The sequence below is a fragment of the Hibiscus syriacus genome, unplaced genomic scaffold (assembly GCF_006381635.1).
Source record: "Hibiscus syriacus cultivar Baekdansim isolate YM2019G1 unplaced genomic scaffold, ASM638163v2 tig00001695_pilon, whole genome shotgun sequence".
NCBI classification, from domain to species: domain Eukaryota; kingdom Viridiplantae; phylum Streptophyta; class Magnoliopsida; order Malvales; family Malvaceae; genus Hibiscus; species Hibiscus syriacus.
The window spans coordinates 1-17,111 of NW_024061881.1; the positions used below are offsets into that span (position 1 = coordinate 1).

Below are 17,111 nucleotides of genomic sequence, written 5' to 3' on the forward strand. Positions count from 1 at the left end.
GCCACCAAAGGGATGTTCCGTCACTGAAAGCGGATGTAGTACTAATTCTCTGGCATATGTTGAAAACTTCGAGGCAGTGCAAAAGATGCTAGTTTGTGGTGAGGCAAGGCTGCCAGCTCCGGTAGTGCCTTTTGAACCAAAAGCTAAAGCAGACATGGAGCTTGAGGAGAAGTGCTCAGGTAATCCCAATGAGGTCTCCTGATTTGATGAAACGTCTCTAGTGCGCAGATTTTCATAGCTCAGGTTAGAAGCTGTTACCGAGCTATACTTGCTTGACTGAGCGATGAGATTGATCTTGTCCGGAATATAGAGCTTGTTGTCAGACACCAGAAGCTGGCATCCCAAAACGAGATGGCAGCTGGCGAAGGTGACTAAATTATCGACATCTTCTCACCACCCCAAGCTTCTGGAGGAGATGGAAGCTCTTCACTCTTGGAAGATGGTGCAGGGGTAGATCCCAATGCTGTAAAAGACTTTGTGTCATCCTGAAAAAATTAGTCGTAGACAAATCGTAACGTGCAACAAAGACCCAAAAATTATAGCAACTTCACTAAAAAAGCCAAATTATCAGCAACAGTTCAGTAGAAGATTTAGATTGATATTTTATACAGAAAAATCAAAATGAATATGCCATCCATTGCTCTCATCCAAATAAGATATCAAAAAGCGTAAAACCTGTTGAGACATTGAACTGGACTTCCAATCAAGTACTGGATGATCACTGGCTCCATCATCAGCAAAAGTGAACCTCCTGCTAGACGGAAACATCACGGAGGAAGGCTTCTTATCAGCGGGTAGGTGCTCTTTCTTTGCACCATCGTGACCATCCCACAGCTTATCCAGTGAGGGTGTAATCGGATGAATCCACAAGAGGGAGAATACCTCCATATCATCCTTGAAATTGAATGTAGAACGAGGAGCTTGCAATCTTGTCAGTGTTCCGCCTGTCCACAGATGGCTTCTAATTGGTGTGTCAAGAGAAGAGGACAGATTGAGTGAGCCTGACACTGATCTAGTACTACTAGTAAGAGAGATACTGCTGCAGGACCTGCACGGCCAGTGGTACGAGAACCAAAACTGCTGTGGATAATGAAAGGCTTGATGATGTCACAGATGGAAGTGGGTCGGGCATAAGAACTGAATCCTCCATTGCACCTCCCAAAAGAGCAGTCTCAGCAGTGCAAGTAGTCTCATTAACAATGGCTGGTTTTGATCTTTGCCAGCATAACTTGAAACAGCCTGATAGATGCTATAAACACTTAGGATTTAAAATGATTAAAGGAATAAAACTTACTACTTTCCATTTACATAAAACACTTTGAAGTTAGCACAAACAAGCACGCAGAGACAGCCCATTATACGTCATTAGTTCCATTATAGAACATCATCTTTTATACACATACCCTTCAAAATTATATCAAATTCAGATTTCTTATGGGAAAATAGAAAGCAAGTGCAAACTAGAAGAACTTATCATGGCCTGGGTTTCTTTTTAAATTAAAAAGATATGCATAACTTAAAGAACTCTATTTTGGAGTACTTAGTGAGAGAAGCTCCTCCTTCTCTCTAAAAATCAGGTGTTTTAGATAAGTTTTTCTATTTTCATTCCTTATCATTTCTCTTAATGGCGAGTAAGGTGAGAGTTCCGGTTGGGAAAAACTGTCACTGTGATCATTTCAACATTCCAGAGAGTTTTCATTACAAAGGTCTTTGGTTATTTTTCGATAAATATGGCGAGGTGGTGGATTCTTTCATCCCCAATAAAAGAAGCAAGGGAGGAAGTAGGTTTGGTTTTGTTCGTTTCACCAGACTGGAGGATGCGAGGAAGGCTATCAACTGTGTTGATAGATCTTGGATTCAAGGCAACAAAATTAGAGTATTCATGGCGAGATATCTTCCTCGTGATGTTTTCTGGAGGAAGAAGTTCTCTGGTCCTTATTCAGTCGAGGGAAACAATGTAAGGAAGGATGTTAGTCACATGGTGGCTCCCATTGCTGGTTCTGTTGACGACAGTAAATTCTCAACTCTCAAAGACAGCTTGTTAGGATGGTGCAGAATTTTTATTAAGTGGGTAGAGTCGTCTTCTTTTGAAGAGGTAGTCGTATCCCCGTTATCCAAGGTGAGGGAGCTCGTTGGTGGTCCAGTTAGTTTCCTGAGCTGGAAGAGGGTTTTGAAGAAGCTGGAAGTTCCATTCACTCTTCGGAGGTGCAGCGGCCGTAGGTGTTCTGAGAATGAAGAAATTTTTTCTGCTGTTTGGGGACTAGTGCTAGAGGCAGCATCCTATCGGGTGAGGGTGTGGAGGACAGGAACATAGGAGAGGCTTTGATGATGGGTCCGAGGAGCGACGTTGGGGATCAGAGGATGGTTCTTTCCCAAATGGAGGGAGTGGGGGAACACAAGACATTGCTGGTGCATGCAGAGAGAAGCAGTGGATGTCTTTAAGGACACTTGTTTGCTTGCACGTGGTTTTGTGGAGAGTAAGGATTTTTTAATTAATTCTCCCATACAGGATGGTCTCTTAGTGTCAAAGGAATTGGAAGATGTGAGCCTAAAGGATAAAGTGGATCTGTTGGTTCACGTGGAGAGGGATAATGAAGTTGCCTTTAGGAAAAATAGTGAGTCTGCATGTGCTTTTGTAGGCTCAAAGGATTATTTTAATGATTTCCCCATGTTGGATGGTCGGGTTGAGATAAGGGAGGTGGAGGAAGGGATTCACGAGGGCTGTTGTTACAACTACGCTTTCGTAAATCCAAAGGGTATCGCAAGGCAGTACATGAGACCTAAGGTGGGTTCTGGCAACAAATTTAGATCTAAACAATTTTTTCAAGGGAATTTTACAGCTCCTAAAAGAAAGTATAGGGGTTCCCGAAGCAAGAGCCATCAGAGTAAGGTGCATTGGGAGGAAGAGGTGTCTGTTTTTATGGCAATTCACTTATGAATCTGATTTTCCAGCATTGGGGCAGTCTCAACAGAAGGATACGTTCAATTCCTTGCCTTTTGGGAAAGATTTGGGTTGTGAGTCTAATGGCGCAGTAGTGTATCTATTGTCGAAAGACGATGGCGGGGGAAGGAGTAGAAGGTTCAGGTGATCTACACCATGCTTTTTGTCTGGAGCTGGAAGTTTGGATGGTCTTTAGCCAACAAGACGTGGTGATGTGGTGGAAAGGCGGCCATATGCGTGTTTTTTTTGTTTTCTTTTCATGTGAAAGCTCTGTAGCCTTTGAGTTAGAAGTTGGCTTTTATGGTTTTAGTCAGCTGTCACCCTTGGCTTTTTTCTGGTTGTTTTGTTTGATTGAGTGTCTATCGGGCCTCGTTTAGGTTTTTTGTTTGGCCAGTCTTTTTTAGGCTGTTGTTGTTGCTTTGTTGGATTAGGCTGGTTCTGGTAGGATTGTTGGTGATTGTTTTTGGTGTTTTGTTCATATTGGGGGTGGCTCCCTGGTTGTATCGTGTTCTTTCTATGGTTAATAAAATCTTAAGGCACTCTTTTCCTCCTTCCGCTGATTAAGGAGCTTCTCTATAAGCTCCTTTAATCATGAAGGAGGTTTTTAACGAGGCCTGCAATTCCTATCAAAAAAAAAAGATATGCATAAAGCAAAAGATAACCAACCTCTGAACTACTATAAGCACGAAGAACAGTGAAAGGCTGTAGTTTTCCCCGGATATCATAGAATACCACTCTACCATTACCGGTGCCAGCTGCCAGTGTCCAACCATCATCTCTAAATGTCAGTGAAGAAAAAGGTGCCTCGTATGAAATGAAAGCTGATGGTCTTCTAGACCCTGAATCGTAAGTGTATAGCTTCTTATCCAACCCAACACTAGCAATTATCTGTCAAAAAGGAAAAAGGGACTTCACATGTCAAAATATTTAACTATTTTTGAAAGATGTCTTAACCATAGAAAAGTTTCCTTCATCTCAACCTTCCAGAAAAGGTCAGCGTATTCCTTTAACTAATCCTGAAAGAATGAACAGAATAAATAAAAAGGAAATACTGAGACCTTATCATTGGAGGGTGAGAAACTAATGCCAGCTGTGGGAGCAGAATGCTGATTCAACCAAGAAACCTGTAAAAGCCAGTAGATTACATATATGCTTTAAACATCAAGAATATTAAGAGAGTCAGAGAGAAGGGAACCTTAGGGCTACGACCAGTGGTATCCCATAAATGGACAGATCCATCATCACCTGCAGTCACTAAAATGTGTCGACTAATCCGCGAATAATCAAGCACCTTTAGTTCCTGGTCTTAAAATCCACCAAAGGAAAATTAGCTAGCAAACAAGAATAAGAACTTAACATAAACACCCAAATGCAACAAACTAAACACCTGTGCATCAGGATCTTTTAATTCAGCAGCCTTTGCCCCAGAAGCAAGGTTGTGAAGTATTAGATCCCCACTAAGGCTGATGGATGCTAAGTGCTCGTCTTTGCAGTTGTACATTACACCTGTTATTGAGCTGGTATGACCCCTTAACCATTTGATGCAACGCTTCCGCTGCAAATCCCATATTCTTACAACTTGACCACTTCCCCCTGAACATATGTATCTGGATCCCTTGTTGCTAAAGCTAATAGCTAAAATAGACTCCTGCAAATATAAGGGAAATTCTGCTTTGTAAATTTGACTAGGAAGGCAATGGCAGTAATTACTTAAAATTCCGGTAGCCTTGTAAACCAATTAAGGAATGAAATCAACGAATTAGAAATATCAAGTGTCATCAACGAATAATAAATTCGGATGTCAAGTCATAAAACCTCGTGGGTTCTAGTTTCCCAAATGAGAGCTCATACTTTTTTCTTCTTTAGGCATAAAACATTATAGCATCTAATTTGAGGAAATGAACATCATTATAGAGGAATGCAAAGCACTAAATGTTTGAAGCAAGCATTCCCAATTCCCATCCATGCTACTTAATCACATCCTCCTCTCATGTTACTTACCAGCATTGATGCTAGAAACATGTGATTGTATAGACAGAAAGAACAATTATATTTTGTTCATTATAATCCTAGACTACAAACAACAATGCACTGCACGACACGCTCACATTGATAAAGGAGAAACTTCAGAAAGCAATTGAATTTAAAACTACTCTCTTTTGTTCATAAGTAACTCAATTTAAAACATGCACGAACCAAGTGACCTCAGTGGTTAAAGGATTGTTGTTATCCATTGAGGTCCCAAGTTCAAGCACCACATATGCCAGGGGTACAAGCGTTCATTATCAAATGGATGAAAGTATTTGAACATATACTACTTTGTATTCACCCCAAAATTATATATAAAAAAAAAGCTCAGTTTAAAACATGATTTAATAATCTACAACCAGCGTCATCCAAAAAATCTTTAAACCAGCTACCAATCAACATCGCACATCCTATAGGTAACTTCTATTTCAACATGTAAGTAATTGAAGTTAATAGACCTTAGAGCATCGACAACACAGTTAGGGACAAAGAACATAACAATTTTGGAATTAACATGCATTATCTACCTAGAAATGAAAATATATCCCACTGACCCACTCCAAAAACTTATGTTTCAAATAATCAAACTAAAAGTATTTCAACAATTTTCAACAGTTTATGAATCGTAGAGAAGGATTGCCTCAATGTTATCTCCACTATTACTCCCATCAACCGGAATTGTCCCAATCCTCTGCCCATTTTTCCGCCACAAGGATATCTTCTTATCCTCTCCAGCACTCGCCACCACTAAATCTGCCATAACATTTGCTCAGCTGGAATCAGTTCAAATAGCTATACACAAGTAAAACCAAAACAGACCCGAACTGAATTTCTCAGCATAATTGCTAAATTCATCTTCTAAACTTTTAAATGCAAATAATTAAGTTAAAATAAGATCTTATCCCGTTTAACTCGATAAATCAATCATTTCAAATATTTTTTAACCTTTTTTTTCAAAAAAAGGCAAAAAGATAAGACAATTACGGCAACCGAACAGATCGTAACAGCAGGAATGTGAGGCGGAAAAAAAGGTTAATCGTTTTAAAAATAACAAAAAGGATGGAAGAACTTACTAGTGTGGTTCCACTTAACCGAGTTGACAACGCAACTCGGAGAAGGCGAGTAAGTCAAAACGCAAGGATCGTTCGGTTCGAGCTTAATGTCGAAGATCTTCACGGTGTCGCCGCCACTCGCTGCTAGTAACTCCGACGACGGATCCGATAGATTCATCGTAAATCTCTCTTGTTTAAGTAAAAAGAAACATATAATTTTCTCAGGAAAAATTGAAACTCAAACGAAAGCCCGAAATGAAAATTAATTGGAATCTGGTGGTTAGAGAAAGTGGAGAGTAAGTAAACCCTACGTCAAAGCAAAAGAAAGCGAGGAGGCCAACAATTTTTATATATCTTTTTCCTTTCTAAATTTTGAAGTGTGTGGGCTCCTTTGTCCTTTATGATTTATAGTTTATAAATTTAAAAGTTGTGATTAAACTAATGGAGTTTAATTAAATTTCCTATTATAGTTTTATAATTTAAAAAATAATTAAATTTATAGATTCACTTTTTTTTGAATTAATCACTAGTATATGATCTATTGACCGATTAATACAGAGGCGATGACAACCCTCTCAACTCAGTTTGCTCCATTCGCAAACGTCAGGATTCGAACCCCTGACCTTATTTAATGAACCTAATACTTCATCTCACTAAACCAACTAGTTGTTAGTAAATTTATAGATCCACTTTAATAATAAAAAGAAAATATTTTAATCAACTACCACTATAAATGTATACATGTTGATTGGTTCACTCATTTTTCTTTTCTTCTTTTTTATGTACATAGTAGTTGTTAATTTTCTTTAAAAAAATTTAAATTATAATGATGATTTACAACTATAAGTGTAAATTAAACGCGTAATTAGAATATTTCATATAATAATTAACATAAAATTAGTCATTTAAGATCATATAAAGGCCATACAATGAAAATGTTAAAAACTCATCCAATAATTTCAAACAAAATAAAGATGTGAATAGATATAAATTTATCGGAAAGCGAATCATGACATGGATCAAACTTCTGAAAGATCACAGAAATCCGCGAATCAGAATTGAGCGTTGTAAGAAAATTATCTCTAAACACAAACCACATATCCAAATTCATTCGAAGATCTAAAACAAGATAGTAGTCGAGACGAAGTCAAATTCATCTCTAATAAAATTAAACAAGAAAGTCGAACAAATAACATATAAAAAGAACCGAAACATGTCAAAAGATAGATAAAAATAGGGATACACATGGGTTGGGTTAACTGAAACCCAACCCGATAATTTTTCATTCTCGACCGACCCGAAAAAGATATACCTCCACCCAACCCAGACCCAACCCTATTTTTGAGATAAAATTCAAAAGTGACCTAAAATAATATATTTATTAAAAAATATTATTTTTATTTAATAGAAATAAGGATTTAATTAAAAAATAATATATGAAAGACTATTATTACAATTATCCATAAATATATAAGTTAAAATTACATTTTTCCCAGGTCGGGTCAGGTCAAATATTTTTTACACTAAACCAAAACTTGACTCGACCCGAACATAACCTCCAAAAAACCCAATCGATACCCAATTAAAAAAATATGAAATTCAACCCGATCGGGTCGGGTTAAGTCAAAATCCATCAGGTACAAGTCTCATTTCTATCCCTAGATAAAAACGTATCAAAAAATAGATGAAAACTTATCAAAACGTGTCATAAGACAAAACTATTAATTTTGAAAAAAAAACAAATATACAATATAAAAATAAAAATAATAAATACTGACAGTCGACAACCAGTACCAAAGCCGGTGCCTGTCGCTGACCAACAAAAACAAAGGAGAAGGCAAGCGGCACAAAATTAAAGGAAAAAGAAGACTAGGGCAACAAATAGAATACTAATTTAAACATTATCTCATATAACAATTATCTAATTAAGTCAATTTTAAGATATATTACTCGTCTTCCCTCAAAAGAACGTTTTTACCCTACAAACATTTGATTGCACAAGGCTCTAAATTGCAGCTAATCATCTCATAACATTTGATTGCACCTAATTATATATATCCATACAGACAACTCAATCAGTGAATAGTCCGAGAGGTACGAAAAACCGTTTCAAGGACGAACACGGCCACATTCTTTTTATTTGTTCCAACAACTCGGAGCACACCTATGAGCTGCCAGACCAGATATATCTATACATGCACAGCAGATTAACTGCTATAAAGAAAAATATAGAGTTGTGGGTTATGCTACACGAGAGCAGACTCGAAACGTTTTTACCCTACAAAACGGTGTCCACAAAGGCGTCGCTTACATCTCTTCTGGCAAGAGTTCGGAGCCTGCAATCTTCAGTTTCAACCATTTTTGGGGACTGATAAGGATAACTACATTAGAGAAAAAGAGAAACGGTTAATAATACAAAGTAGCACTGATAGTTGTTTTGTCGTTTAATCGGATGAATAGCAAAGACTGATATATAAAAAATGAGAAACATAATTAACAATTATAATAAGCAATAGCATCATATGGATTTAAAGAGAAAAACATCCATTTTCTTCTTGTGCTGTATTCCGACTAACAAAACTACAAAACACATTACCGATCATCAATACTCTCACACCGGACAGAAGAGGAGGACATTGAAGGAGAAGAAAGCAGGCAATCGGGAAAGTGGATACTGAGGATAGGGGCTGATCACTAAGTTATACCATAGAAAGAAAATCACTTCCATTCTTCTCGATTAGAAGCCCTTTTTGTCTTTTCTCTATTTTGATGTGATCCAGGGAGAATCCTATGGCCTGAATCTTAAGAGAGAGAAAGAGGGTGATCAAAGAAGGTATTTTCTTTAGTTTCTAAACTTGGACCATCAAAAAATATCATGAGCGTTTCTAGATTGGTTTGACAAAAAGTGCTTTATGATAACGACGATTCAATATTGTTTCCACCTAAAAGCTTATGATTACAATTATTTAAATAACATCATAAACGTATTCAGACTGCACGAGATACCTGAAAATGCTAAAGCTTCTAAGTTCTAATACCATCCTGAGGGAAGTAACAACCACTAATAATGAAGAGGATATGACAAAGAAAATCATCAAAATCAATAAAGATACAACTTTATTTAGCTGACCTTCGTAGAGACTTGCACGCCATTATATGTTGATAGCTGCAACCATTACATTTTAGTGGACATGAACTTTGCTTTTTTCTCTGCTGGCTTGAGAATCTGGAAAGAACACATCAGGTTGTCATCGACACTCATCATTGCACCAGCATTATCAAATTCACCACAATAGTTGGGTGCTGAAAATATTGTAACAAGTTGCCTATCAGCAAAGAATTCGTAACCATCCTCCACAACCTGCACAAAAATAACCAGCTTAACTTCAAAATAGAACATCATTAAACACAATAATGGGAAAGCCTAGTTAAGTCAACAACCTGATGTGCACGGCAGACAAGATCTAAATCATGCTTTGCCAAGAATTCAGACACCTTGTCTGGACCAAAGGTGTATGAAACTCCTCTGTCATTCATTCCCCATCCTTTCACCTCTCTATCAGGGTCAGACCAAAGCAAATCACACAGCAAACCGGTGTCAGGAATTGCAGTTGGTCGAGATAAGTTTCTAATTTGATCCAGGTTTGTCAAGTCAGGGGAAAGACCACCATGCATACACAATATTTTGTCGTCTATAAGAGCAGCCACGGGAAGGCAGTTAAAACAATCAGTAAAGCTTTTCCAAAGTCTCACATTAAACCGTCGCTTGCATTCATCATAAAATCCATATATCCGATTAATAGATGCACATTCATGGTTTCCTCGCAATAGAAAAAAGTTCTCCGGATACTTTATCTTATAAGCAAGTAAAAGACATATCGTTTCCAAACTCTGCTTGCCACGATCCACATAGTCGCCTAGAAATAGGTAATTGGCATGAGGTGGAAAACCCCCATACTCAAACAGCCTTAACAAATCACTATATTGCCCATGTATGTCACCTAAAAGAGAAACAAAAATTTTACAGTAAGAATCAATAAAATACAGGAAAATGATGGTAGCAGTGTTGTCAATGGTGCAAGGCACACTCTAGGCACTAGAACCCTTATATTGTCTCAGGCACATAGGACAAAGAAAGAAGTAGGCTCATTGAAGTGAACTGCAATAGGTATATCTGTAAGTACACACACACATATGCGAGTTTTTACAAGTCTCTGTGTGTACATATATGTGTGTAGATATATGATAAACTCTAAAGTGTGCTCTAGTTTACCTAAAAAAAGCATTTTATTTAGTTAAAATGCATGATTTCCTTACAGTCAATGTTTGAAGTTGAATGGTCATATATTGAGAAGCATAGGTTTCGATATTATCCCTCTCTTACTATTAAAGGTATATCAAATGAAAAAAGTGAAAATAGAACAAATTAAAGAGAGATTCAATCGGGCAGGCTTTTTTTTTATGCCTATTGACCTCACAAAAAAGCAGGCGTCTTATGAAATAGGGCTCGCCTGAAAGGGCGCTTTTGTTTTATATTGCTAAGGCACAGTCGAGCCTAGGTGCACGCCTCAGTCCATTCAAGTTTACAATTAAATTTGCAGATGCCATATGCAGACTATATCATTTCAATTGCTTCACACATATTTTTCTATAAAAAGCAGGCGTCTTATGAAACAGGGCTCGCCTGAAAGCGCGCTTTTGTTTTATATTGCTAAGGCACAGTCGAGCCTAGGTGCACGCCTCAATTCATTCAAGTTTACAATTAAATTTGCAGATGCCATATGCAGACTATATCATTTCAATTGCTTCAAATATATTTTTCTACAGCTTCCAGCAATCAAACAGTTAAAAAGAAAACAACAGCAACCCAAATTCCTCCACCTTTCCATCTAAAAAGAGAGGTAAATTACGGTTTTAAAAGGTGAACTTCATCTTTATCTGGTTCAGAAATCTATAATATTAAAACCCCATTAAAAAACCAAAAGAATCATATTCACTGAAAACTATTTATTCAACACTTACAAAAATGCAACCTTTACCAATCTATCACAACCTAATATTACTTATAAAAAACCCTCAGCTTTCCTTCAAAACCCACAAAATACTTTCTAATAAAAAACCCCCCAACGAAACATAAAGCTCAAATTCTATTCCTAAAGTTAAAAATTAAACCACCAAAAGAAAATTACCACAAATTTTGATGGGTGCTTCGAGTTCAAGCAAATTCGGCTGTTGAGAGAAGATGTCTTTTGAAGCAACGCAAAGCTGCTTGATCTCGGATTCGGATAATTGCACTTGTTTCCCTGGCCTGGCTGATTGGACTTCCGTCAGCCGTCTGATTATATCGTCTAGCACCGCCGGGTCCATCCCTTGTACCGCGGCCATTAGATCCCTCCTCCTTCAACGGCCACCTGAATAAACCAAACCCTAGAACTAAAAAGTTAAACGGGACAGATAAATGATCCCCTTTTTTAGGGAAAACGGAATTAAATTGAAGGGAAAATATCTTCTTGACTTTCATTTTCCAAAGGAACAATGGAAGGAAAACATAAGAGTGAAATGACGTCGTTTTCGAAGAGTTGTTGTTCTTAGACCGTTCGGCGTTTGGGCCGGTTCATTTTGTTGGTTCAAGCTTTTTTGTTCGAACATCTAACTTAAATTTAGGGTAAATTATCCGTTTAGTACTTAAACTATCAGTTTTGATCCATTTTAGTACTTAAACTTTTATTTTTCTTCTTCTAAAATCATACCTAAATTTAGTTTTTGTTTTATATCAGTACCTACATTCAAAATTTAACGTTAAGTTTTGAAATAATTAAAAGTTTAGGTGGTAAAACGGACCAAACTAATAGTTTAGATACTAAATGTTTTAAGTTTTTAACGGCGAGTATAAAATGAAACAAAAACTAAATGTTAGGTATGATTTTGAAATTTTTTTTAAAGTTTAGGTACTAAAATGAGTTAAAATTGATAATTTAAGTATTAAATGTGTCGTTTACCCTTAAATTTATTCATTTTAAAAGGCTTTAACTCTTATATGAGTTATTTGAATAAATTTAATTTTTGCTTGATCATTTTGAAAGATTTAGGACTTATGTAAGTACGAATTAAATAACCTTAGTGGTTAGAGGAATGATTGTTATCTTTAAATGTCTCGAATTCAAACACGATGTCTGTAAGGGTATTTAAACTTTCATTATCAAATAACTGAAACTCTTTTAGAATAAATACTCTGACTAATAAAGAAAAAAAAATATTATATAAGCCTTCCCTAAAATATTTGATCTCGACTTGAGCATTTAGCCTTAATAATAATAACATGATAGGTAACTTTTGAATTGTTCCTACTTTGGTTATTATATCGTTAAATTGGAAAATGTTAAGCATTGAAACATGTTTAATCTCACATTCTCCTCGTGTAGTAACAATATCTAGAGATGGACATGGGTCGGGTTTGAATCGAGTTGATCCGAAAATTTTACATCCTTCACCCGATCTGACCCAATCCAAAATATATACCCTTCACCTGACCCGATTTTTTGAGATAAAATCCGAACCCGATCCGACCCGATCAGAAATAATAATAAAATAATATTTTTATTCAATAAAAATAGTGATTTAATTGAAAAATATATATATAGAGGGGTATTATTGTAATTATTCTTAAATATATTAGGTAAAATTATATTTTTTCGGACTAGGTATTTTTCACCCTAAACTCGAATCCGACCCGACCCGAAATTAAAAAAACCGATCGGGTCGGGTCGGAACCCATCGGATTCGGGTCCATGCCCATCCCTAACTATATCTATTGAATTAAAGTAAATTTACATTTATTTATTTATATATATATATATTATTTTATTAATCTAGGATAATCACATATATGTTTAGAGATAACTTTCGATCATTTAACATTAAACGCTCACACCCCTGACATTTTTAGTGCTCGAACTCGGGATCTCAGAAAATAATAACAATTCCTTTATCACTGAAGTGGCTTAATTCGTGCAAAATTCTTTATATTGATGTTTATATTGATGTTTGGAAAAGGAGGGTTTGGGTATATGTTTGTCTTCTTTGGCACATGTTTGAGACATGATCAACAAGTGTGTTAGAAAGACAGACCATTGAGACAAAGATTCATAAGAAACACTCATCTTTTTCGCTTTCAATCTATCCAAAATCATAGATAATATATGTGTTATGTGTGCTTTCTATATAATATAACTCCGATACATAAATCTCGAATGTTTAATTTGAAGATCAATGTTCGTTTATCTGTTCAGAAATTCGATAAGAATCATCTTGTCTCCTCTAGAAAAAGATGGTTGGATATTAAGAATTAGAGTTGAGCAACGAAACCGAGAAAATCGAAACGAACCAAGTAAAACGATTCGGTTCGGATTGACTTTATACAGTTCGGTTTCGAGTTGGTTTAAACATTCAAATTTTTTAATTCGGTTCGGTTAGGGTTTCCATATGAAACCCATTTGTTCCATATCTAACCGAACAAAACAATTTGGGTCAGTCCAGCCGGTTACCCACTTACCCTTATCCATATGCGGTAAGCCCAAATGGCCAATTAAAGTAAATACAAAAAAACCCCTAAATCTAATAATATTTTCGGTTTATGAAAAACCGCATTATCGAACCGAAAAGACCGATTTCACATATTTCATTTTTTTATCCATTCGGTTTCGGTTTAAATTTTAAAAAAACCATTTATTGCGGTTCAGTTTAATTTTTAGTAAAAAACCGAACCGAATCGAATACATCCTGACTAAGAATATGTATGGCAACGATCATCGAGGAATGAGTGGATAGTAAAGCTGTGGAATAAAGCAGATGAACACATCTAAAGACCTAAAAAGTAGAAGAAACCTTTAACATGGACTTAGATAGATGGCTCCTTGCATTTTGAAAGCATTTTCCTCCGGTACAAATGAGATGGGAGCCTGTAAATTAGGGATGAATATGGGTCGGGTTTTAAACGTCAATTACAGTAGTCTCGATTGAGTTTCCTCTGACATCGTCAAGAATTAGAAAAATATAAATATTTTTTTATAGATTGTATTAGTTTGTAATAATTTTTATTATTATTTTGTATTAAACCATTTTAAAAATTATTTTTTAAATAAAATTCGATAAAACTCATCACGTTGATGTGACGGGTTTCAACGGTTATACTTTAAAAAATTCAAAAGTTGCGCCCAACGACTAGTTATTTTTAATTCTAGTGGAACTCATCATTTCGACGTGATGAATTCTATTTTTTTTAAATTTTTTATAATATTTAAATTAATTACTATTTTATTAAAAAAATTACTTTTCACGTCGACCTGACGAATTTCATCCACATAAATGTCAATTTATAACTGTATATGAGATTTGCTTATGCTTAGAACATAGATTTGGCAGTTGATGTCGAAGAGCATGGGATTTATAATACCTTGTCGTAGTTGATGTTGAAGTTTTTTATTATGACAGCTGAATAGTGACGTGGAAATTAAAATATTATTTATTTATTATATATTATCGTCTTTTTGGTCAGAGTTGTGTGATTCCAATTTCAGGGCAAAATTGCTCGCATGGGACATTGGAAAAATAATTGGCTCGCATAAGGTTTTATCGAAATTATTTTTTGAGATAGTCGTTATAGTGTCGGGAAAGACGTCAAAAACACAACGCGTCTTCCTCATTGTTTCCCATTTTTCATGCAGTTGGAATGTCATAATTACCATATAAACAAAATAAAAACACACCGTGATCGTCGTGTCTTTCCAAAAACGCATTATGTTTTTAGCGTCTTTCGACTTTTTATTACTAAAACTTCTCTTCATTTGTATGTGATTTTACTTGTTTAGGGTTTTTCACAAGAAATTTGTATATTCTCATTTTTTATTATTGTTTTATGATAATTTTATTGTCAATATCAACATGTAATATTACATTCGTCATCATAAGTAGTGATTTTTTCATCCTTCCCCATCATCGGAAAATCATCTTTCTCTGACTTTTTTTTTGCGATCACTCTAAATATCGAAGAATTTATCTCATCAATCTTTCCATTTTATTAGTTTAAATTTTCGTAAAATATCTTTACAACTCACAAAAATGAACACAAAAAATCCACAATTGTTGGAGGTTTGAGGTGTTCGTTCAAAAATATAAATGGTGAGAGAAATATTATTTCAAGGACACAAACAACATACCTAGAAATTCGTCTTATTGGATGACCGTCAAAGAAGATTGAAGCATTAAAACGTCAAACATTTAGATGCATTTTCGATGATTTTAAGTGAATTTTGTAGAAAATCAATCTAATGATAAGAAAGATAAGTGAAATACAAATATTTTATTATCGATCTTGCTATGAATGACGATCGGTGATAAGTAACCATTGATCAATACTGAGCACGAAGGAGTTGATGGGTTTCCATAGAAAAAAAGCAAGAAAGAAACAATCATATCATTACGTCATTAATGATTTACCAGTCTAATGTCCTAATTGAAACATAAACTAAAATCCAATGTCAAAATTAAAACGTTTCAAAACCCGATGTGGTAATTAATACACACCCTAAAGTTTAGTGACTACTAATTTAGTTTACCCTTCATTTTATTCCCACAAGAATATTATAAAAAAACAAACGTTTGATCAAGCAATTAAATCTCTCTTTCTTTCTCTCTCTCTAAAAGCAATGGCTAATTAATGAAGTTGGGGAACAAGATAAAGAACATAATCAGTTCCATGTCTTAATCATATGCAAGCCACCATTAATCCTAAATCAATGATGTCGTAACTAGAGATGGGCACGGGTCGGGTTTTGATCAATCCGACTCGACCCAAAAATTATTTATATTCCACTCGACCCGACCTGAAAATATACACTCTCCATCTAACATGAATCCGACCTAACTTTTTGAGATAAAACCCGAAATTGACTCAATCCAATCTGAAATAATATATTTATTACAAAATATTATTTTAGTCAATAAAAATAGAAACTTAATTAAAAATAATAATATATAGAGAGGTATTATTGTCATTATCCCTAAATATATAAGGTAATTTTTTTTGTCGGATTGGGTCGAATATTTTTCACCCTAAACCCGAACCCAACTCGATCCGAACATAACCTCTAAAAAACCCGATCCAACTCGACCTAAACCAGAATTTTTTTTAAAAACTCGATCCAATCGGATTGGGTCGGAACTCGTCGAGATCGGTTCTCGTGTCCATCCCTAGTCATAACACCCAACTTATATAATCTCGAGTTTTCAATTTTGAGAGTTTTTCTTTAAATTTGAACTAGAGGGTTTTCATCGATTGTATTGATCAAGATCAATATGAAGAAGAAGAAGAGTCTTCTTCTTCTTCTTCTTCTTCTTCTTCTTCTTCTTCTTATAATAATAATATAGAGATGTATTATTGTCATTATCCCTAAATATATAAGGTAATTTTTTTTGTCGGATTGGGTCGAATATTTTTCACCCTAAACCCGAACCCAACTCGATCCGAACATAACCTCTAAAAAACCCGATCCAACTCGACCTAAACCAGATTTTTTTTTAAAAACTCGATCCAATCGGATTGGGTCGGAACTCGTCGAGATCGGTTCTCGTGTCCATCCCTAGTCATAACACCCAACTTATATAATCTCGAGTTTTCAATTTTGAGAGTTTTTCTTTAAATTTGAATTAGAGGGTTTTCATCGATTGTATTGATCAAGATCAATAAGAAGAAGAAGAAGAAGAAGAAGAAGAAGAAGAAGAAACAAACTCCTATTGAGTGAATGAAGATAATGTCCATATATGTGTTGTGCTTTATCACCATCTTGCCCAACTTGTGCTCTTGCAAATAATTAAGTGCATTCGACATGTATGATTAGGGATGAGCATGGGACCTGAACCCGACGGGTTTCGACCTGATCCGACGGTCGGGCTGGGTTTTTTTTAATAAAAAAATCAGGTTTGGGTCGGGTCGGGTTCAGGGTGAAAAATACCCGACCTGACCCAAAAAAATATATAATTTTACTTTATATATTTAGGAATAATTACAATAATACCCCTCTATATATTATTTT

General features: G+C 35.5%; 1 protein-coding gene and 1 pseudogene across 2 annotated transcripts; both read right to left on the reverse strand.

Moving 5' to 3' along the window:
• Positions 1 to 7: 7 nt before the first annotated feature.
• LOC120131244 lies at positions 8 to 6,335 on the reverse strand (annotated as a pseudogene).
• A 1,798-nt stretch (positions 6,336 to 8,133) lies between these two features.
• LOC120131424 (serine/threonine-protein phosphatase PP1 isozyme 4-like) lies at positions 8,134 to 11,491 on the reverse strand. 2 transcript variants are annotated; one of them, XM_039148418.1, is made up of 4 exons: positions 11,211 to 11,490; positions 9,463 to 10,022; positions 9,152 to 9,382; positions 8,134 to 8,402 (listed from the first exon to the last, which is right to left on the reverse strand). In XM_039148418.1, exons 1-3 carry the CDS (start codon positions 11,404 to 11,406, stop codon positions 9,197 to 9,199), a joined length of 942 nt encoding a protein of 313 aa, XP_039004349.1. In that variant the 5' UTR covers positions 11,407 to 11,490; the 3' UTR covers positions 8,134 to 8,402; positions 9,152 to 9,196. The 2 variants fall into 2 exon arrangements, with proteins under 2 accessions (XP_039004349.1, XP_039004355.1); XM_039148424.1 differs by lacking the exon at positions 8,134 to 8,402 and adding an exon at positions 8,775 to 8,816 and having other exon boundaries at positions 11,211 to 11,491.
• Between the last annotated feature and the right edge of the window lie 5,620 nt (positions 11,492 to 17,111).

Excerpts from the sequence above, each read along its gene's own strand:
- LOC120131424 (XM_039148418.1), bottom strand. The coding sequence starts at position 11,406 with ATGGCCGCGGTACAAGGGATGGACCCGGCGGTGCTAGACGATATAATC. Across the intron at positions 10,023-11,210 it reads AGCACCCATCAAAATTTGTG|GTGACATACATGGGCAATAT; the intron begins GTAATTTTCTTT and ends TTTCTCTTTTAG. Across the intron at positions 9,383-9,462 it reads TTGTCTGCCGTGCACATCAG|GTTGTGGAGGATGGTTACGA; the intron begins GTTGTTGACTTA and ends ATTTTTGTGCAG.